The sequence below is a fragment of the Silurus aristotelis genome, assembly GCF_946808225.1.
Source record: "Silurus aristotelis genome assembly, chromosome: 10".
In the NCBI taxonomy this organism is placed as follows: Eukaryota; Metazoa; Chordata; class Actinopteri; order Siluriformes; family Siluridae; genus Silurus; species Silurus aristotelis.
Genome location: NC_139583.1, coordinates 29,984,243 through 30,008,842, shown reverse-complemented (window position 1 = coordinate 30,008,842; position 24,600 = coordinate 29,984,243). Strand labels below are relative to the sequence as shown.

The 24,600-nt window shown below is 40.7% G+C and overlaps 1 protein-coding gene across 2 annotated transcripts in view; it reads left to right on the top strand.

The window, feature by feature from the left end:
• tspan4a (tetraspanin 4a) overlaps positions 1–24,600 on the top strand; it is a 100,401-nt gene that overhangs the window by 46,990 nt on the left and 28,811 nt on the right. For both annotated transcript variants that reach the window (XM_083553128.1, XM_083553129.1), the window contains one exon: positions 11,697–11,888. In XM_083553128.1, the coding sequence (XP_083409254.1) occupies positions 11,697–11,888 (192 nt within the window). The remainder of the gene's footprint in view (positions 1–11,696; positions 11,889–24,600) is intronic.

Sequence of the window (24,600 nt, the reverse complement as noted above, 5' to 3'; positions counted from 1 at the left end):
GGGATAATGTGATCAGTGATTGGTTGTTAGGGATAATGTGATCAGTGATTGGTTGTTGGGGATAATGTGATCAGTGATTGGTTGTTAGGGATAATGTGATCAGTGATTGGTTGTTGGGGATAATGTGATCAGTGATTGGTTGTTGGGGATAATGTGATCAGTGATTGGTTGTTGGGGATAATGTGATCAGTGATTGGTTGTTAGGGATAATGTGATCAGTGATTGGTTGTTAGGGATAATGTGATCAGTGATTGGTTGTTGGGGATAATGTGATCAGTGATTGGTTGTTGGGGATAATGTGATCAGTGATTGGTTGTTAGGGATAATGTGATCAGTGATTGGTTGTTGGGGATAATGTGATCAGTGATTGGTTGTTGGGGATAATGTGATCAGTGATTGGTTGTTGGGAATAATGTGATCAGTGATTGGTTGTTAGGGATAATGTGATCAGTGATTGGTTGTTGGGGATAATGTGATCAGTGATTGGTTGTTGGGGATAATGTGATCAGTGATTGGTTGTTGGGGATAATGTGATCAGTGATTGGTTGTTGGGGATAATGTGATCAGTGATTGGTTGTTAGGGATAATGTGATCAGTGATTGGTTGTTAGGGATAATGTGATCAGTGATTGGTTGTTGGGGATAATGTGATCAGTGATTGGTTGTTGGGGATAATGTGATCAGTGATTGGTTGTTGGGGATAATGTGATCAGTGATTGGTTGTTGGGGATAATGTGATCAGTGATTGGTTGTTGGGGATAATGTGATCAGTGATTGGTTGTTGGGGATAATGTGATCAGTGATTGGTTGTTGGGGATAATGTGATCAGTGATTGGTTGTTGGGGATAATGTGATCAGTGATTGGTTGTTGGGGATAATGTGATCAGTGATTGGTTGTTAGGGATAATGTGATCAGTGATTGGTTGTTGGGGATAATGTGATCAGTGATTGGTTGTTGGGGATAATGTGATCAGTGATTGGTTGTTGGGGATAATGTGATCAGTGATTGGTTGTTGGGGATAATGTGATCAGTGATTGGTTGTTGGGGATAATGTGATTGGTTAACACATAAACACGAAGCTGAGAAAAGTTCGCGATTCACTTCTTCCTGCATGTGTTTGCGTCAGGTTTCTACAGCAGACGTTCATCTTTATGATCTGATGACAGAGCAGCTTTGTGTTTAGTGAGGCTGAGACTTCCTGGGAGATGAACACATGGCTGTGAAGGAGAGAACACAAGCTCATTAGACATGCTCTTCTTCCTCCTCCTTCTTTTCCTTCTCTGTTTTCTCATCTCTCGTCACCCTGCCCGAGCATTGCTTTATAGCGTATATAAAAAAACTAAAAAAAAAACTCACAAGGGTTTAATCGGTGTCGTCCTACTACATCATAATATAAGAGGATGAAAGAGAGATCAGGTTGATAGAGAGATAAAAATATAAAGCTGTGCTTTGTCTGTCAGTAAAGATGAAGGTCAAAGACACTGCAGTGAAAAAGAGGGAAAAAGAGCGAGGGAGGAAAAGAGAGCGATGTGACCCGAATCGGAAAGTCCACGCCATGGCACACGGACGAATAAACGAGTTAGTGGAGAGCTAATGACAACATGGAGTCCGAATGCAGGGCGGGGTACAGGGGGATTTAGAGCCACAGCTGTGTGAGCAGAATGCAAGCTAAGCTGAGAGGTAGGAGTGTGTGTGTGTGTGTGTGTGTGTGTGTGTGTGTGTGTGTGTGTGTGTGTGTGTGTGTGTGTGTGTGTGTGAGGCAGGAGGTGGTTATTGAACAGGTGTGTGAGCTACAGGAAGCTGGAGAGGGCTGAGAGGATATGAATAGTGCCAGACTGACTGAATCACAGAGCACCTTGAGTAGCTCATAAGAGCCCCGCGCCAGTCATTCATCAGAGCAAACACTCAGGAACCACCGACTGCAGGGGCCGTGCACACACACACACACACACACACACACACACACACACACACACACACACACACACACACACACACACATAAACACATACACACACACACACACACATAAACACATACACACACACACACACACACATACACACACACACACACACACACACACACACACACACACACACACATAAACACATACACACACACACACACACACATACACACACGCATACATATACACATATACACACACACATACACACACACACAAACACACATACAAGATGGTTTTACTACATACAATGAATAAAGAAAGTCTGGGATTTGTCAGTGTGAGGACTAATTAATCATTTAGATGTTATCATTTTAGACCTGTTGCTATTGTGATATACATTCTATATTCTAAATTATATCATGTATATCATTATATATTATAAACTTTCTTTCGGCTTCTCCCCTTAGGGGGCGCCACAGCGGATCCTCCGCACGTTTAATTTGGTACATGTTTTACGCTTGATGCCCTTCCTAACGCAACCCTCAACTGGTGATCAGTGATTGGTTGTTAGAGATAATGGTGATCAGTGATTGGTTGTTAGGGGTAATGGTGATCAGTGATTGGTTGTTAAGGGTAATGGTGATCAGTGATTGGTTGTTAGGGATAATGGTGATCAGTGATTGGTTGTTAGGGATAATAAATTGTGATTAGTAATTGTCAGCTTTAAGGGTTAGAAGCTTTAAGGGTTTCACCAGAGGAACAACTGAAGATCAAACCTTAGAGGTTCTTCAGCAGTTCCACTGGCAGAATGCTGCTAGTAAGAATACTCTCAGGTGTAGGATTCTACATGTAGGTCTGGGAGTTAAAGTCATAATCTGGTTAGTGGAGGTGAAACTGACCCCCTGCACCTCTGTTTAATACGCAGTGAAGCAGCGAGGAGTTTCAGGGTTTAATCTGCTCTAATGAACAAAACGAAACTCTGATCAATTATTAAAAATATTCAGTGTAAAAGAAATGGAACATTACTTATTTATAGGGTCAGTTATATTCCTTTATAATTACTCCATAGCTAATATACTAATCATTTATATAATCCTCATTCTGGGAAAAAACCTGGAGAAAATAATCAAATATAATTGTTAAAAAATAATAAATTTTATGATACTGATGAATTGAGCTCCAGTTTACGAGGAAAGAAAAAGAAATGAAAATAACAGCAATAAGAATTTTAAGGAAGCCACAAATGCTTTGTAATCATTAATCTTCATATCACACACACACACACACACACACACACACACACACACACACACACACACACACACACACACACACACACACACACACACACACACACACATGTAGAGTTACACATTACACAGTAGTTCGATGAAACAGGAAACTGTCTGAAGAAAATGCAACTAAAAATCAAGCTGAAGGATTTACAGGATTCACATTTAATACAAAGGAAGTGTTAGTAATCAGTCCAGAGGTGTTGATTAGTTTTCCAGAACAGCAGCTCTGACATTAGAACCACTCGCCAGTTCGTTGTTGTTTCCATGGTAACATGCCTTATTGAAGGACCTCCACATCAGAAATTCCACATGAACTGGAAAATAGTTTTGTGTATGAAGAAGTAGAAGGAGTCTCCAGTGCTAAAGCTGTAAACTCCAGAGGAGAAACACTGGTGAGGGACAGAGTGAAGGTCAGAGTGTTTATAGCTGCTATAATATAAGTCACAACCTGTTTCATGTAACTATAAATGGATAAATTGGAGTCTGTCATATTTGTAGCGTATAAAGCAGCAAAGCAGTTCCCATTAGATCAGGCACTATTCCGGCCGGTTCCTGAGCGGTTCCTGAGCTCTGTGTATGAATAAAAGATGAAGATTTCTGATTAAAGTTGTATTAATTTCATGCTCGGGCCAGATGGCGTCGTGGTGTGCGATTTATTTGATGTGAGATGAAGCAGGTGAGTGTTTTCAGGACGCGTGTCTGAAACGTTCTGCATCTAAACATGCTGATGAGCTGATTTTCATCTGTTCAGTGTGGAATTTAGCTGCTCTGTTGTTTAGTTTTTTTGGTAAAGCAGAATCAGTGAGTGTGTGTTGAAGCGCAGTGAGTGTGTGTTACAGCGCAGTGAGTGTGTGTTACAGCGCAGTGAGTGTGTGTTACAGCGCAGTGAGTGTGTGTTAAAGTGCAGTGAGTGTGTGTTAAAGTGCAGTGAGTGTGTGTTAAAGCGAAGTAAGTGTGTGTTACAGCGCAGTGAGTGTGTTAAAGTGCAGTGAGTGTGTGTTAAAGTGCAGTGAGTGTGTGTTAAAGCGAAGTGAGTGTGTGTTGCTGAAGAATTTGCAGAGCAGCTAAAACATTTATTTGTGTAGCGGTTTGCTGCTTTTTGGTTTCTTCGTCTCGGGTCTTGTGTTGCAGTAGGCAAAATTCCAGCATTGTTCGGCTGATCCTCATTCGAAAGTCCCTCCTGATGCCTCATGAGCCGGAGGGAAACACACACACACACACACACACACACACACACACACACACACACACACACACACACACACACATGCATATAACAAGCTGTTTATACAGGCAGATTTCACACCAGTGCTGAAACACTTCAGGCAACAGGAATGACATCAGTGCGGAGGTAAAGAGGATGAGAGAGCGATAACATCATCATATAAGAGGAGAAATTAAAAAAAATGGCAATGAAGAGATTCGAGTTTATATACACATATATATACTACTGTATATGGGCATACGTTTGTGGACACCTGACCATAAAATGTGCTTCATTTTAAACATCTGATTCCACATTCCACATTCCACTCTTCTGGGAAGATGTTCCACTAGATTTGGATTCATTCAGCTATAAGGGTGTTAGTAAAGTCAGGTACTGATGTAGGTGAGAAGGTGAGAATGCCTGAGGTGCAGTCAGAGTTCGCATTCATTCATGTTTAACAGGGATGGAGCTCTATCGCAGAAGATCTTCCACTAAAAACCCATGTAAAGCAAATCTTCATGGAGCTGCTTTGTGCACAAATGTCAAGCTGGAACAGGGTTTGGGTCTCCAAATTCCAAATCAGTTTGTTGAGGAACCACATATGCCTGGAAAGGTCAGGTGTCCAAATACTTTTGTCCACAAGGTGTAAGTAATACAGATATACTCCACACCTGTAAAGACTGAATTCCTTCTCGTCTTGTTCTCCATCATAATATCACAAAAAAGATGTTTTAGAAATAAGCCATCGCTTTTTTTCCCTTCATTTTCTGGATTAAAATGATGAGCAGCTTTATTGTGACTTTAAGAAAAATAAAGTAGGAAATAAGATCTTTTTTTCTCCTAGACGTGGTTCAGGAGATTTTCATACAGTGCGTGTCGTGAAGAAAAATCTCTCTGCAGTTATTTTATCACTTAAATGTAACTTATCACTCTGACAGGAAGTGACAGGATGTGACTTCCTGGTGCAGCCTAACAAAACGTTCAACAAGATGAAACATTATTATTATTATTATTATTATTATTATTATTATTATTATTATTATTATTATTATTATTATTATTATTATATATTATATATAATATTAATATAATATTAATAATATTTAAGCATAATATAACTAAAATAATATATCATTTTATATATATATAATTATGATCATAATTATAAAAATGTTTTGAATTTTATAAGAAAAAAATGGTGATACATTTTAGTTTTGTCATAATTTCTGGAACAATATAAATAATTTATTACTATTATCATTTTCAATATTTAAATTTTAATGAAACTGTAAATATTTGCTTCTTTTATGATTTGGCTCCAATCTCCAATAAACACCACAGGTAGCTGGAGTGATGTTCCTGGCATGTGATTGGCCAGTTCATTCAGTCTACTGTCTATTTATTACACACCATAATACTAAAGATTTGTTGCTCTTTACAAAGTATTGGCACCCCCCCCCCCCTACCCTGTACCACCGGTGGGAAAGAGAGCACCACTGAGCGTTCTGGTCTCCACTTAGTAACTGTGTACTGATCCCTGGCTGAAGTCCTTCATGGGAACAGGGAGCTCAGTGAATACGATGATGGATTGGAAGGTCATGAGTTCAAATCCCAGCACCACCAAGCTGCCCCTGCTGGGCCCCTGAGCAAGGCCCTTAAACCTCTTATGCTCAATTATATAAATTACATAAATAAGATCATTATAAGTTCACAGAAGAAGTTAAATGCAGATGTGCCTGGATCAAGGTTTTTTTAATTGAATGTTATATGAGTTAGAAGATTGAAAAGGCTTGGATGAATGGTAAAAGGGGTTCCAGCTTTTTATATTACAGATTAAAAAATCTATCACGAGCACCAGGAGACAATAGTTTCACAGCCTGAGGGTTTATTTCCGTGTAGGTGCGAGTGTAATATTCAGGTATAACGATGATGTGCTGCTAATTTGCTCGGATGAAAGCACTTTTTTTCTCCTTTGCACTCGGTTGCGATTTCTTTTCATGATCAGGAATAAAGGTTTATGTGCTGAAGGCTGGTGTGAATTTTCCGAACCTCCTTTGGCAGTGGACTGCGATGATAAAACCTGTCTGGACCCTCTTAGCACACCACTCACACTCCCACGCTGTAGTTCACTCTTTAGGTATTACGTTTGAGAATAAAGCTTAGATGTGTGTGTGTGTGTGTGTGTGTGTGTGTGTGTGTGTGTGTGTGTAGGAGAAGTTTAGGAGATTTTATTATGATATTTTATGTATTTATTTTGCCTCTACATTATTTTATTATTTTATTCTGCACCGAACAGACACATGAGCGTTACTTTCGAGAGAAACATCACCTATTAGAAGAGCAATTTTACTTTCATAATAACTTTTTTTTCATATTCATTGCAATTAAAATCAAAACATTTACTTACTTATTTATTTGGTTGGTGGGTGTAATTTTACACTTCAAGTAAAATAATACTGAACTTTATTACAAAAAACAAAAAATAAAACAGTACTGAATCATGAAAAGGTGCTAAATTAAATAAATATGAATATATAATAAGCATTAATAAATATAATTATATCATTAATTAATAATAAATCACATGTAATGTGTATAATATGTGTAATAACAAACAACACGTGGCATCAGTGATTCTCCTCTAGAGGCCGCTATCGCAATGACAGCGGACTGGAAAAACTATCGATATGGAATTTTGCCGATTGCAGATCAACTCCAGCGATCAACTATCAGTGCCTCGACCTCTGTCCATAACTAAGGGGCATTTAAGTTTGAATGGCAACTTTTATTATCAAATTCAGATATGATATAAATAATTTTCGTTATAAGAAAATTTTATTTTCAAAATATGTCTCTGGCATTCAGAAATGTGGGGCCGTATTCAGCCCACGGGCCGTAACTCTAGAACCATTAAAGCTCTTCTGCTTCTCCCTTTAAGGGAACCCTCACTACTTCTGTGCTCTGTGTGGAAGTGGAGTGTACAGGAATTCTGAAGGTCTAGAACCTGTCTCTCTAGATTCAGGTCTCTAGCATCTAGCTTTTGGTTCTTGGTTCCAGATTCTTTATTGGATAGGTTTTCTTAAAAAAAAAATCCATTCTGTAAGAGGAACCGCTCTCTGTTTTGAGTTCCTGTTAGTTCTTTATAGTTTTCCTCCAGAAGGTCAGATCTGACTTGTGTAATTTCGCTGCAGGATAACGGAGCCGGAACGATCAGAACGAGAACCCTGTCATGATTAGCACATTATTGATCTTTCGCTCTCTTCCATCTTGACTTTTGCTTCATCAGCAATCGTTCTTTCTCTCTCTAAAAGGGGAAAAAGGAAACCCAGAACTCAGCAGTGTAGCCGGAGACGTCAGATGAATGGTGAGAGCAGTAAATATCAATGGGTGTGTGTGTGTTCTAATGGTGTATAAAGCACATGTGGGAGTGTGTTAACGCTGCTTACTGAGAACATTACAGGCCCGTGTTAATCTGGAACCTATCAGAACATCGGTGACGGATTCTCCGCCGGTTTCATCCTCGGGAAAATGCGAGCACATCTCTTATTTATGAGAGACAGATTTTACAGCCGGCCGTGCATTCATTACCCTCTGCAGGGACGACAAACACGGCAGGAAAAACGGCATATAAAAATCAGCGAATAAATGCAGGGAAAAAAAGAAAAGCGGATTATAATGTGTGAGTTTATACTCCAAACCTTTCATTTAGTTCTCATAAAACATTCAAAGAACTTTTAGAAAATTCAACAATTCACACCAGCATGTTCCTAAACTTCACCAAAAATCTGCATCTATTACATTTTAAATGAGTTCATTTTTACTTCAGTAGATTTTTAGACCCGTATCTTTACTTGTACTTTAGTAAAATCTCAATGAAGTAACAGGACTTTTATCTCAGTAGAATATTTTATTACTCTTTCCATCTCTGCGTTATTGTCAGGGAACTCGCGGTTGGGACACGATAGAGGGCCGGATTATTCTGTCAGGAACTCATGGAGAGATTGCGGGTCACAATGCACGATGCCAGATTAGTGAGGACTGGACGAGAGGGTATGAAAAAAACAGGCTTTAATAAGGCACGGGCAAAAACAAAGTAAAAAAAAAAAACAGTCCAGGGTCAACACAGGCAAACAGGGCGCTGCAGGGAGAGACAAAACCAAAACCAGTTCACGATTTTAGAGAGCCGGCAAACAGAACCATGAAGGGCAGAGCAAAAACACAAACCAATAAACGGGTGCTGCATGCCCGGTAGATCCTGACAGGAGCGATAAACACTTATTCCTGCCTCAGTCTCTCCCTAAAGTACTGTCAATTATACTAAATAATATAAAAGCTGTTTTGAAACAGTAAAAAATCACCTGTCCTGAAGTTACTTTGTTATCTGAAGGCTATAAAAGCACCGACACTGGAGACTCCTTCCAGACAAAATATACACTTTGCTCTTAACAACAAAATCCCTCCACCATAACAAGTCCCTGTGAACGATCAGTTGTTATAGAAACAATAACATAAGAACAAGTGCATTAATATTAATATTATTATTAATATTCTGGCCAATCAGGATTCAGGAGCTTTACACACAGTGTGTGTGTGTGTGTGTGTGTGTGTGTGTGTGTGTGTGTGTGTGTGTGTGTGTGTGTGTGTGTGTGTGTTTCTTTATTTCTTTACCCAGAGACCAACGAGCTGTTGCAGAAATGTGAGGGTTTTAACACACACACACACACACACACACACACACACACACACACACACACACACACACACTGCATTCTCCGTGAGAATCATTTTTATTTCCGGTATTACAGACAGGCATGAAGCCCTGCTCCATGAGTCATGTGAGATGAGATGAGGTGCGAATTTAAAACATCTGCGGCATCTGCATTTTTTTCACAGCTTTCAGACTGTAACAGAGGAAAGTGAATCTCCGAGCACAGACTCATTTACATGCAGAATCTGCCCCAGTTTACACACAAGTGCAATTAACCAGCCTGGATGACGGAGAGCTTCGGGAATCGAATGTAAAGCGAAGCTCATAATATAACTTTATTGCTTATTTAATGAGGTGGTGTTAAATGTTTAATGATTTTGCTCAAATATTACAACTTTTCTGATTGTTCTGTTTAACGCACATAAACCGTAGAGATATGGAGAGTTTTTTATTAAAATGAATGGTGTAATGTAATAATCATTAATCACTCAGGGACGTCACAGAGCAGTGTGAAGACCTGAAGTGTCTCAGTGCTCAGTTCTCGCCTGAATGAACTGCTCTCTTAGTTTTATCACAGTGTGTATTGCATATTTAAATTCCTCTGGTCAGCGTGAATATTGGATTGTGATTGGCTGAAAGGAGTTCAGGTGTGAATAGTGGATTGTGATTGGCTGGAAGGAGTTCAGGTGTGAATAGTGGATTGTGATTGGCTGGTAGTAGTTCAGGTGTGAATAGTGGATTGTGATTGGCTGGAAGGAGTTCAGGCGTGAATAGTGGATTGTGATTGGCTGGAAGGAGTTCATGTGTGAATACTGGATTGTGATTGGCTGGAAGGAGTTCAGGTGTGAATAGTGGATGGTGATTGGCTGGAAGGAGTTCAGATGTGAATAGTGGATTGTGATTGGCTGGAAGGAGTTCAGGTGTGAATAGTGGATTGTGATTGGCTGGTAGGAGTTCAGGTGTGAATAGTGGATTGCGATTGCCTGGAAGGAGTTAAGGTGTGAATACTGGATTGTGATTGGCTGGAAGGAGTTCAGGTGTGAATAGTGGATTGTGATTGGCTGGAAGGAGTTCAGGTGTGAATAATTGATTGCGATTAGCTGGAAGGAGTTCAGGTGTGAATACTGGATTGTGATTGGCTGGAAGGAGTTCATGTGTGAATACTGGATTGTGATTGGCTGGAAGGAGTTCAGGTGTGAATAGTGGATGGTGATTGGCTGGAAGGAGTTCAGATGTGAATAGTGGATTGTGATTGGCTGGAAGGAGTTCATGCGTGAATACTGGATTGTGATTGGCTGGAAGGAGTTCAGGTGTGAATAGTGGATGGTGATTGGCTGGAAGGAGTTCAGATGTGAATAGTGGATTGTGATTGGCTGGAAGGAGTTTAGGTGTGAATAGTGGATTGTGATTGGCTTGAAGGAGTTCAGGTGTGAATACTGGATTGGGATTGGCTGGAAGGAGTTCAGGTGTGAATAGTGGATTGTGATTGGCTGGTAGGAGTTCAGGTGTGAATAGTGGATTGCGATTGCCTGGAAGGAGTTTAGGTGTGAATACTGGATTGTGATTGGCTGGAAGGAGTTCGGGTGTGAATAGTGGATTGTGATTGGCTGGAAGGAGTTCGGGTGTGAATAGTGGATTGTGATTGGCTGGAAGGAGTTCGGGTGTGAATAGTGGATTGTGATTGGCTGGAAGGAGTTCAGGTGTGAATATTGGATAGAGTGTTGGTAGTTTGCTTTTGTCAGTTGAATGTAAATGAATGTGCTGTTTATAAACACCTGTAACTATAGTAACATCCATTTCCAATTCCATCCTGAGTGACACAGCGATTGTACACATTTCCTAATGACCTCACTGAGCTCCATGGAGGAGTTTAGCGTCTGGTGGAACTTCTATAATAACCTTCAAAATAAAATGTAAATTTGACAAAATGGAGAAGAAAATGTTCAACTGAGAAATAGAACAAAGAACTGCACCAGGAGTAGCTCCGACAGCTCCATTACTAATAGTAATAGTATTAGATGTCATTCAGTCAGTTTTGCTCTGCAAACATAAATAACAGCTGTAACTCCTCAATGCTGGGAAGTGACCCTGGTAAGGTGATGTTCCACAGCTGGGTGTGAGACCTTACACCATTTTAATTGCTCCTCCACATCGTGCACTAATGTCCTGTAACACCTCACACCTCCACATGGATCAACTCTTATACAGTATATCTTGTATTGTATGTCAGAAATGATAGTTCTTCCTCTTGATAATATTAGAGCACAGTGTGCAGTGTGATTATTAATTTTAAGTTGGTGTGTGTGTGTGTGTGTGTGTGTGTGTGTGTGTGTGTGTGTGTGTGTGTGTGTATACCCATATGATGTTTATTTATTTTATTTATTTTTGTGGTACCCAGTATAAAAATATCTGAATATTTGCCCGGGTTGTGAGGACTTTTCCTGGGGAATGTACCTGTATTTAAAATGGATCTGAAGAACCTACCCAGGTTCTGTGGTGAATCAGATTATAGACTTTGTCCTAAGGGTGTAAAAACCTTTGCACATGACTGTGTGTTGTGTCTTGCTTTTCCAGCTGGGTGGATGTGGGATTCTGGGAGTGGGCGTGTGGCTGTCGGTCACCCAAGGGAACTTCGCCACTCTCTCCACCTCCCTACCTTCTCTATCTGCTGCCAATCTCCTCATCGCTGTCGGAACCATCATCATGGTGATCGGTTGCCTGGGCTGCGTCGGCGCCGTCAAGGAGAGTCGGCCGTTACTGATAAGTGTGAGTACCAGACGCAGTTTACCGTGCTGAGCTGAGCTGGAGTGCTTTCTTCTGGTTTGAGCTGATGAGGTCATATTAATATGCAAATTAGATCCTAACTGAGATCACTGAATGACGGCCAATCAGAATTCAGAGTGAACCACGTCCCCAGTCATACTGAAAACACTGGTCTACAAATTTGGGGAAATTATTGACCTTGGAGATAAAATGTGCAAATTCTTACATATTTTGTTGAGATGAATTAAAGAACAGGTGGTAAATTTGCTGGTTGGCTTGAAGTTTTTTTTAAGATATTTTACGCTAAAGTTTATAATTATCTATAAACAGGTGAGTATATATTTCCCCACACAGGGGTGGGTGGGTGAGGGGTTGTGTAACTGATGACTATGATGCCTCGTAACATGTCATGCTGGAGCAGGTTTGTGTCCGCTAGTTCAAGTGAAGGGAGAATTTCATGCGATCAATCTGCTGTTTGTGATCTGGTATATTTGCTTGGATATCAGATTTATTGTGATATCGGACTCTTTACTGAATTTCTTCTTCTTCTTCTTTCGGCTTCTCCCATTAGGGGTCGCCACAGCGGATCATCCGTCTCCATACCACCCTGTCCTCTACATCTGCCTCTTTTACACCAACTACCTGCATGTCTTCCCTCACCACATCCATGAACCTCCTCCTTGGCCTTCCTCTTTTCCTCCTACCTGGTGGCTCCATCTTCAGCATTTTTCTACCAATATAATTCATGTCCCTTCTCTGCACATGTCCAAACCATCTCAATCTCGCCTCCCTCACCTTGTCACCAAAACATCCTACATGTGCTGTCCCTCTAATAAACTCATTTCTAATCTTGTCCATCCTCGTCACTCCCAACGAAAACCTCAACATCTTCAGCTCTGCTACCTCCAGCTCCACCTCCTGTCTTTTACTCAATGCCACTGTCTCTAATCCATACAACATCTCAGGTCTCACCACAGTCCTATAAACTTTCCCTTTCATTCTTGCAGATACTCTTCTATCACAAATCACTCCTGTCACTCTTCTCCACCCACTCCACCCTGCCTGCACTCTTTTCTTTACTTCCCTAACACACTCTCCATTACTTTGCACTGTTGACCCCAGGTACCTGAACTCCTCCACCTTCTCCACCTCTTCTCCCTGCAACCGCATCACTCCACTGCCCTCCCTCTCATTCACACACATGTACTCTGTCTTACTCCTACTGACTTTCATTCCCCTTCTCTCCAGCGCATATCTCCACCTCTCCAGGCTCTTCTCAACCTGCTCTCTACTCTCACCACAAATAACAATATAATCTGCAAACATCATAGTCCAGGGAGACTCCTGTCTGACCTCGTCCGTCAACCTGTCCATCACCACTGCAAACAGGAAAGGGCTCAGGGCCGATCCTTGATGCAGTCCAACCTTCACCCTGAACCAGTCTGTCGTACCTACTGCACACTTTACTGCCGTCACACTGTCCTCAAACATGTCCTGCACCACCCTCACATACTTCTCTGACACACCTGACTTCCTCATACAATACCACAACTCCTCTCTCGGCACCCTGCCGTACGCTTTCTCTAAATCCACAAACACACAATGCAGCTCCTTCTGTCCTTCTCTATACTTCTCCATCAACATTCTCAAAGCAAATAAGGCATCTGTGGTGCTCTTCCTCGGCATGAAACCATACTGTTGCTCACAGATGGTCACCTCTTCTCTCAGCCTGGCTTCCACTACTCTTTCCCATAACTTCATGGTGTGACTGATCAACTTAATTCCCCTGTAGTTACTGCAGGTCTGCACATCTCCCTTATGCTTAAAGATCGGTACCAGCACACTCCTTCTCCATTCCTCAGGCATCCTCTCCCCTTCCAGAATCCTGTTAAACAATCTGGTTAAAAACTCCACTGCCATCTCTCCTAAACATCTCCACGCTTCTACAGGTATGTCATCTGGTCCAACCCGACTTTCCATTCTTCATCTTCTTAATCGCTGCTCTCACTTCCTCCTTACTAATCCTATCTACATCCTGCTTCACCAACTCCACATCCTCCAACCTTCTCTCTCTCTGATTTTCCTCATTCATCAGCTGCTCAAAATACTCCCTCCATCTTCTCAACACACTCTCCTCACTAGTCAACACATTTCCCTCTCCATCCTTTATTGCTCTAACTTGCAGTACATCCTTCCCAGCTCGGTCCCTCTGCCTGGCCAATCGGTATAAATCCTTTTCTCCTTCCTTAGTGTCCAACCTCTTATACAGTTCCTCATATGCCTTTTCCTTGGCTTTCGCCACATCCCTTTTAACCTGCTGCCGCATCTCCTTGTACTCCTGCCTACTCTTCTCATCACTCTGTCGATCCCACTTCTGTTTTGCCAATCTCTTTCCCCTAATGCTCTCCTGCACTTCCTCATTCCACCACCACGTCTCCTTGTCTTGCTTTCTATTTCCAGATGTTACACCAAGTACTTTTCTAGCTGCCTCCCTCATCACTCCTGCAGTAGTTGCCCAATCATCCAGCACCTCTTCACCACCACCAAGCCCCTGTCTTTCAAACCTTACTTTCCTCCTCTTCTTCTTCGCCTCCAAAACCATCCTACAGACCACCATACGATGCTGTCTAGCTACACTGTCCCCTGCCAACACCTTACAGTCTCCAATCTCCTTCAGGTTGCATCTCCTACACAGAAGATAATCCACCTGTGTGCACCTTCCTCCACTCTTATACGTCACCCTATGATCCTCCTTCTTCTTAAAATACGTGTTCACCACTGCCATTTCCATCCTTTTAGCAAAATCTACCACCATCTGCCCTTCCACATTCCTCTCCTTAAAACCATACCTACCCATCACCTCCTCATCACCTCTGTTCCCTTCACCTACATGCCCATTAAAGTCTGCCCCAATCACCAATCGTTCTTTCCTAGGTACACCATCTACCACTTCATCTAATTCACTCCAGAATCTTTCCTTCTCCTCCATCTCACAGCCAACTTGTGGAGCATAGGCACTGATGACATTTATCATCATCCCTTCAACCTCCACCTTCACGATCATCACCCTATCAGAAACTCTCTTCACCTCCACTACACTCTTACTGTACTCTTCCTTCAGAATCCCCCTACACCATTTCTCTTCCCATCCACACCATGATAAAACAGTTTAAACCCACCTCCAATGTTCCTGGCCTTACTCCCTTTCCACTTGGTCTCCTGAACACACAACACATCTACCTTTCTCCTCTCCATCATATCAGCTCCCTCTCTCCCTTTACCAGTCATAGTACCAACATTTAAAGTACCAACCCGAACCTCTACTCTCCTACACTGCTCCTTTTCCTGCCGTCTCTGTAGACGTCTTCCTCCTCTCCTTCTCCTCCTTCGGCCAACAGTAGCCCAATTTCCACCGGTACCCTGTCGGCTATGAAATTCTCATTTGTGATTGGCATATTTGATTTGGCACATGTTTTACGCTGGATGCCCTTCCTAACGCAACCCTCCCCATTTACCCGGGCTTGGGACCGGCACTAAGAGTACACTGGCTTAAATAATTCTGAACCTCTTATTTAATCCAATATTCGCCAGTCTTAAAAAAACAAAATATAAATAAATGAATCTTATGTATTTGAATTTTGTTTAATAAAGCACAGTTTCTTAACGCAGTGTGATTCTTACTGCAGCGTATTGGGAGGCGATTTATTGCTCCCAGCCCTGGCATTGCAATAATTCTAATATTATAAAAAAAAGTAAAAAAAATATTTATTTATATATTTATCTTTATTAATATATAAACACCACACACACACACACACACACACACACACACACACACACCAACACACACTCGGAAGTATAAATAGTTATCGTTTTTGGACAGGAATGCTGTAACTCACCTGACAGAATAAATTATGCAAAAAAAACGAAGTGACACGAAATCCAGAGTTATTCTAACAAGCAAGAGCAATTTCCTTCCTTCACCTGAAACTTTCGCTCTTCAATATTTTATAAGTTTCTTGTTTTTTTTCTGCAAACTTTTAATAATTTTTCAGAAATTATGATGCAGCATTTTTTACAAGCTTGCAGAACGACTCTCAGAAGTTTGTTCATAACATTCAATTACGTCACTGATACATTTATTAAAAGGGGGGGTGGGGGGGTTGAGGGGTTGGGCGGGTAACTGTGGGTAACTGTTGCTCCAGAAGCATTACTCGTCAGCAACTTAGCAAAAAAAACAACTTACATTTAAATTGTATTTGTAAATTGCTTTATGTTATAGCAGCTGTAAATGGCCTGTCTCCTTCCTGAATCAATCCACTTCTTAATCGAATCATTATAACGCCACTTATATATTAACCATCAGTATTATAGAGACGTGCAGTAGATCAGAGCTGCATCTCACACAAGATATCATACTTTGTGAATGAACATCATCACTAAAGCTAGAAACTCAATGAACATAATTCAATACGACTCTTTTCACTGGAGCCACAACTGCACCTCCATACATCATCTCCAGCAGAAGCACTGATATTTACCTCATCTAATGGTTTCAGAGCATTTTCATACATTGCTTTTGTGAATTACAGTTTTCCTGGGGATTTGAAATTTTCTCCAAAAATAAAAAGCTAAAGTAAAAAGCTTAACAACCGTTTTGTTGACTTTTCCTTACGATGTCCTGCTTTTCTTAAAAATTCCACCTTGTAAACGTCCTTGTAAGTGCATCTGTGACCAAATCAGTTTCTTCTCCTCTGTCAGTCATTGTGGAATAAAAAAAAACAGCTACTAATTTCACATGAATGTATTTGTATATTGATTGTGAACTTTGCTACAGACACTGGTTTGTGAGCTGTGACTAGTGACGCTCTCTGACCATCCAATCAAAGTTTGTGAAAATGTTGATGTTATCGGATGCCTTCTAGAGGGCCTCTGTGTCAGCAATTCACAATCTGATTGGTTAAAACAACAACTTCAAGCACCATAGATTTGAATCTAACGAGAGCTTGTGCTGTTCATTTCTGTTGGACTTGCATCAATACGTGAGGTGACGACTAAAATCTGATTGGATAGAAACTCAAACCGGAACTTAGACTCAGTGGTACACTGGAGAGAAACACTATGAAATGAAGAGACTAGACTATTGGGAAGAATTTAATAATATTCATGGACAAATATATAAAAAATTAATTCAGTGATTCTGATAAAGTTTCGGTCTGCAGAGAAGGTCTTGCTGGTCCTGACGGAACACTGCTGCAATTCAGATTCCGACAGCAATAAAAATAAAATCGTGAAGCATTGCCTAATGCAAAAAATAGAAGAAATAGAAGTGTGCGATGTGGTGGTCAGGTGGAAACGTTAGCAGTCATATCTCTTCACACTGCGGTACGAGAGGTGCGCTATGAATACTGAAGTCGAGTTTGACAAAGCTTCATGTCACCCTTCATGGCACACAAGAGTCTTACAGAGTCTTAAAAATCCTCCCTGTGCTGTCAGGAAAAGCTTTTATAGTGCAGAGTCATCAGACTGGATCTGTGAGAGACGGATAAACAGACCTGAGCCGAACCAGGGACCTGTTCAGGGGAGAAATGTGTGCTGAGGAGAAAAAGCTGGAGATTCTCAATTCGTTTTTTTTTGGCTTGAGGTTTCCAAATAAAATAAATATGTGGCAGGAAGGAAGTGAAAATGATTGATGTCACTCTATTGCATGTTGTTTGTAGTATAGTGTAGTATAATACACAGTAGTGCAGTCAGGGTCAGTAAATCCTTCTCTGCTGGTTTAAATATTATCAGAAGCACTGACCTACATTTACAACCTAAATTCTAATATTTGTTTCATGAAATTGTATTAATTTATTTGCAACAGTTTATTATTAAAGACGATTAGCAATGGTTTCTTTAATGTTTTTTTTTTTCATGTTATTAGACAAATATTGATTGTGAACTGCTCCAGATGTTGTAGGTGCACAGTTGTGGTTGTAGTGTAGAGGTTTGGAGTCTTAACTCGGTTTGTTGTTTTAGTAAAATGGTTTTCACCTCCAGATGTGAAATGTCTCTCTGTAATGCCACATGTTGTTATATTGTGTTTTTGTATTGTATTGATGGTTTCTATAATTGTGATGTGATAGTGGTGTATTAAGAGGTGGATTAAGTCGGGTTTATCCCCACTGAAGGCCCAGGTACCAAATACACAGCCCACCACTGATAATACATACTACTAGGTGGTATCAACAAGTTTAGAGACTAGTTATGTAACATGGCAACAGATGGCAGCACAGTCACAGGGAGCACCGACCTTCGCACGTCTGTGATTTTATCATGAACAGCAACTCAGAACAAACAGCAAATATGGAATCCTGCATGAAACTGGGGAAATATGCCACAGAAATGTTTATTATGATTCAACAAGTTTACGGCGGTGCTGCATCAAGTTGTTCAAGGTGTTGAGTGGCAGTGCTCTGGATTGATTCTGAGCAGTCCAACATGATAGTAAAAGTTCCTGCAGTTTCCCCCACAGCATTGGTCTGGGTTCAGACTCATCTCCTGGCGAATGAAGTTCACCTTACATCATTACAGACATGCCCAAAGAACTCAACGTAACACATAAATTTGCGTAATATGAAGGAAACTGTAGCTCAGTGATTAACACTCTGGACTTCTAACCAGAATTTAAATCTCAGCAACACTGCTAGTACCTTGAGCAAGGTCCTTAAACCTCTCAGTCTTATCAGTTACCTATAATGTGATAAGTGTTATAATCTCTGGATAAGGGTGTTTGGATAAGAGATCTGGATTAGGGTGAATGGATAAGGATGCCTGGTTAAGGGTGTCAGGTTAAGGTCATGTGGTTAAGGTCATCTGGTTAAGGTCGTTTGGGTAAGGGTGTCTGGTTAAGGGTGTCTGGGAAAGGGTGTCTGGTTAAGGGTGTCTGGGTAAGGGTGTCTGGTTAAGAAGGGTCTGGGTAAGGGTGTCTGGGTAAGGGTGTCTGGGTAAGGGTGTCTGGTAAAGAAGGGTCTGTGTAAGGGTGTCTGGGTAAGGGTGTCTGGTTAAGAAGGGTCTGTGTAAGGGTGTCTGGTTAAGGGTGTCTGGGTAAGGGGGTCTGGGTAAGGGGGTCTGGGTAAGGGTGTCTGGTTAAAGGGGTCTGGGTGAGGGGGTCTGGTTAAGGGGGTCTGGGTAAGGGTGTCTGGTTAAGGTTGTGTCTTAAATTTCTGCTGCTCAAAAATTTGTTTACTAAGGAGATGCTGGATATTAAAACAGTTAATCAGCTGAAACAAATATTCAGGTTACTTTTCTTCATTTACAAGTGCGTACCCACATACAGTCACATTCACTGGAGTCACAGCTCGGTTCCAGTGCAACCAAACTTAAGGACGCGGTCTACAAATATCTCAGGTTTGGTCCCATGGTGTTTCTTGGCCACATGACAGCTTTCAATTTACAGATTTTTTATTTAAAACACAGAAGATTTTTCACAATTTCGTAAACAGGTTTGTATTTTGTTCCAAAAAACAAAGTGTTCTTCAGGAATGTTTGAAATGCCAAAATGTGATATCACACCATCTTTCCTGGATGCATCTTTTTAGCAAGGTTTTAAACGGATGAAAAGATGGCAGGGTGAGTTTCCCATCTGTCACATGGTGACACATTGCCACTTTTCAGCACTTAGCTCTTCCAGTCAGGAGATAAAATAAGGTTCGTTAAAAAAAAAAATCTGTTCGTTTTCAGATCTGGTGGCACTGAAGAAAAGGAAGAATCAAAGATTCTGTATGTTTGTAGGTTTTGAGGCCAGTATGCATTTCATTTGATGAGTCTTGTTAAATGTTAACAGACGCAACTGCAGCTTTAATGAAGAAATGGGCGACAAATCCAGAATAAGAATCAAGAACCCGGGTCATCAAGAAGCGGAAGGTATAAGGATGAATTAACAGAGTAAACTGGCACCAGAAATGAGAACCGGCACTGGTTTAAAACCAGGACAGCATAACCAGGGCAAAATTGTGTGTTTTTTGGATGTTGTAGTCCATTGCAGCCATGTTCATTTGCCACATCTGCTGCTGAGTGTTGGATTGTGAACTGCTCTGTACCTGACCACATCCAAGCACTCAATCTGTAGAATCAGAGGAAAATTGTTTCTGTGTGTTGAGTATTTAATATGTTCTGTTTTACATGTTATTCATTCATTCATCTTCAGTAAGCGCATCCTCCTGGTCAGAGTTGCAGCAGATCTCTGGGCGTGAGGCGTGAAACACTGCTGGGTGGGACATCAGGCTCCTGTCCATCCATATGCTCCACCTAGGAAGTGTGAAATCCGAGTTCTTCATGATGTCATTTTTGGCTTCCAAGCATTCGAGCTGCAAAGTGTGGGGAAACACATGAATGCCTCCATGTTTGTCTTTTGTTGGCAACAAGCAGGTTACTGTACCTGGCCATGATGTGAACAGAAGATTGAACTGGAGAGTCAAGCAAATAAGTCTGCATGTTGATTTAAACCAAAGGCGTGTGGATTACATCAAAAAGTTTTGGGATGAGCTCTTTTTTTTTTTTATCTTTTTTCTACGTTTCCTTTAAAATAGTCTCCTTGCACAGCAATACAGTGCTCCCAGCGTTCCTGCCACTTTTGGAATGTTTCCTGGAAGTCTCCTATTTAAAGTGTGTCAATTACCTTCTGTGATTTGCGCTGGATCTCCGCAATTGAGTCAAAATGGCGACACTTGAGCTAGATCTTCATACTCAGGAAGAGGGTGAAGTCTGCAGAAGCCAAATCTGGTGAGTAGGGTGGGCTCAGAAGTGCGATTGTGTTGTTTTCGTCAAGAAACTGATGTGTGAGGTGGATCTTGGTGACAGAGTGCGCATGTGGTTAGAATCGCCGATGTTGTAACGCACATGGTCAGAACAGCACCAGTTGCACGGCTCAGTACACAGTATAATCTTTTTTGGCACACTGACTTATGTAAGCCGGTGCTCCCTGTGACTGTGTAGCCTTGTGCTGCCATCTGTTGGCATGTTACAAAACTGGTCTTGAACATTTTGATATCAACTTGTATAATTCAACTCAATAAAAGAAAAAAAGTGCTACTTTGTTGTTCTGTTCATCCTGGGAGCAGCCATGTTGATCTCATGTCTCTTCCTGAACTCTGAGGAGCTCAGGGTTTAGGAGAATGAGACAGATTCCAAGAAATTGGAAAAGAAAAGATTTGTAAATGTCACAAGAATACATTTTATCATTATGGGACTGAGTACAGAACACATTTTAAAAATAATAGAGGAAGAGAAGCCCTGTGGGACTTCAGTCAGATCCTGCATGGAGAAGAAGGTGGTGAAGATATCAATCAACAAATCCACAGGATTAATAATACTTTGGCTGGTCCACCAGCTCAGCTTTTGAAGCCAGACTGGTTGGAATAATTTAACTGAAACATTTTTTTGGCCTTTATGTGATAAAATGGAGAAGGTCTTTGGAGATTTCTGGTGAATCGAGGATGGGATAGGAGCCAGTCGACACGTGGTGGGATTATTGGACATTTGGAGGATTTGAAGCAAGAGGAGAGAAATGTTTTGGAATATATTTATTTTTTCTAAAAAAACATAAAAAAACAAATGAGGGGACCATGTGAAGTTTTCAAGTAGGAAGTTCGGGAGTTTTTGGTTTTTCCTGGTTGGAGGCTGGAGGAATTGCAGGAGTTACACCCTCCAGATAGACGAAGCATCCTCAGAGGAAAAACCCACATGGACTATAACTTGAGCTCAAGATCTGGGACTGGAGCTGTAAGATGACAGGACTATTGATTTTTTTGTTAAATATTTGATGTCTCATGGACGTTTCCACTTCCTTCGGGGTGCTCATTGTATCTTCTGGGATTTGAGTTCCTGAGGCCTGGTCTATTTCTGTCTCTGGAGGCAAGCATCAAGGAGCTACAGGAAGTGGGTAAAATAAGACATTTGGAAGCCAGTCAGGCTGAGGTACGAGTCGGAGTAGTCAAACCCTGCAGAATGCAAATGCAGAAGTGAAGAAGCACTTTAGTGGCCTTTTGTAAGAGAAATAGTAAAATTTGCAATAACTCAAAAAGGAACTGGATACAAGTCCAGGAAGGAGAAGTTTAATACAGAACTTAGACCAAATGCTCCTCATGTTTCATGCAGGAAAACCTGCATACCTGAATAAGACCTCCGATATCTTCTAAAAATAATAACTAAAGAGGATTAGCTTTCTAAAATCAATATCTAAAAAAAAATAAAGCAGCTCAGTCTTGTTGAGATTCAGGTTCAGGTCATGTTCATTGAGATCCAAATCAGAACCTGGATATCTAATGGTAAGAGTCAGGAAAAAGGTGAATTATTTGTAGATGTTATAAGAAGATATTTCATCATCATGAGAAAAAAACTGAAGTGTCGAAAGCACTAAGATGTGTGGGACACCAATCAAATTCTTCATGGAAAGGATGGACGATGGCCACCTGAAGATATGAAGATGCCGAAGGATATTAAGGTTAACATTAGTGAAACATCAAGAAGGATTTGTCTGGATGTCGTTTATGGCAGATTCTGATGCATTTGTAGAACCTCATATGTTCTTTTTATGCATGTTTTGAGAAGGTCTTGTGAGATTTCATGGATCAGATGTGATTCTTTGGAGATGTATTAGGATTTTTGAAAGATTTGAAGAAAGAGAATAAAAATGTGTTGGAAGAAGGTGAAGAAGTGATGTTGGAATGATGATGAACATGAAAGTTAACATAGATAGAGGTAACGCTGAGAAGTTCTTCATCTAATCACATTTCTCCAAGTCATGCTTCACTAGCTCAGGAGCAAACAAAAAGAACCTTGTTTTTTTCTGGTGGAACCTGGAGTAGAGTAGATCAGATAAAGAAGAAAGCACGAGGTCAGAAAAGCAGTGTGGTTCTTAGTAGGAAGTAACTGATTGTGAGTGCTTGACCTTCTCCTCCATCGCTTGACCCAAGCAAATGGTTGCTGTTCTATCAGTGAATTGCTCTTAAGACCATTTAAAAATGCAGCTCTGTAAAATTCTGAGCTTCGTTTCCAAAAGGCATGAAATAAAATCAACTCATTGTTTATTTCAAAGGAGAGCTTTTTTCAGCAGGAACACAAACAAATAATCTCTTCAGATTTCTATAAAGATAAAGCAGATATTCGTGCTTTCCATCAGAGAATATAAGAACTACAGCATCATGCTCAGAACAGTACAGGCTTTAAACTAAAGCCCAAACCCTGCTCTGAATCACACACACATCTAATATTAATAAAAATAAAGATATGGAGTAAATCCTGGTGCTGTTTTCCATTATATTTCTCATTGAAACGTTTTCTTCTTCTCAAATTCATCTTGTGCTTCGGGTCATTTATCAAACTCACAGTATTCACTGTAGAAGTTCCACCAGACGCTAAACTCCTCCATGGAGGTCAGTGAGGTCATTAGGAAATGTGTACAATGGCTTTCACTCTGGATGGAACTGGAACTGGATGTTACTATGGTTACAGGTGTTTATAAGCAGCACATTAGTTTAGATTCAACTGACAAACGCAAACTACCAACACTCTGAACTCACACCTGAACTCCTTCCAGCCAATTACAATCCACTATTCACACCTGAACTCCTTTCTAGCCAATCACAATCCACTATTCACACTTGAACTCCTTCCAGCCAATTACAATCCACTATTCACACCTGAACTCCTTTCTAGCCAATCACAATCCACTATTCACACCTGAACTCCTTCCAGCCAATCACAATCCACTATTCACACCTGAATTTCCAGCCAATCACCATTCATTATTCACACTATCCAGGAGATAAATGATGATTATGATATTTATTTATTTATTTATTTATTTATTTATTTATTTATTTATTTATTTATTAATAGTATAATTATAATATTCATATTATAATTAATTAAGTGCAAGGCTGCTCTAACTCCATGCTATAATAATAATACTACTACTAATAATAATAATAATAATAATTAAAATGTGTTTGTCTCGTTATAAAAGCGTACGTTTTTTTTGGTACATTTTATTTTAACGCCTTCCTTCACACCTCGTCTGAGAAGCGCATTACTAAACGGATCACAGAAGCAGAAGCAGACGTTCTCATTACCCTTTCATAAATGGACACCTTCAGATGACAGAGACCGAGTCGGTGCGAGTTGTTAGCGTTTGCTCTGACATTTACCCCCTCCTTCATCAGCAACCCCTCCACCCCTGCCCCCCTCTGCCCCCCTCTGCCCCTCACCCCTCCACCCTGCCCTCCCTTTTTATAGGTCTTTTTTTTGGACGATCTTTTTAATGAGGCACTTCAGGCTCAGCTGTCATTTCTGTTTCAGGAGGCATCAAGTGTGTACTGTGTGTTAAAGGAAGATGATCTTTAAGAGATTTGTTCAGATTGATGGAAATTAGACAATTAATCCAGAACTTTAAAGCGGTGTTGAGGTGAGCGTCTGATGCAGTTCTGAATTCTTACGGCAGAGAACAAACATAGGTTTGGGTTTACATTAGCTGTTTCAAACGAGGACGATAGAGAAAGCAGAATGATGTGTTTTGAGACTTTGAGGCCACAGATCTGGTCTCTTTCTCTAAATGTTCTCCCTCAGACGCCATAAAACTGGCAGTAGACCTCGTTATTGATGTTTAGGCCCCTGGGGATGAATTCTGGATGCACATTGTGGTGAATGTAGAAACAGACGATGAGCATGCACT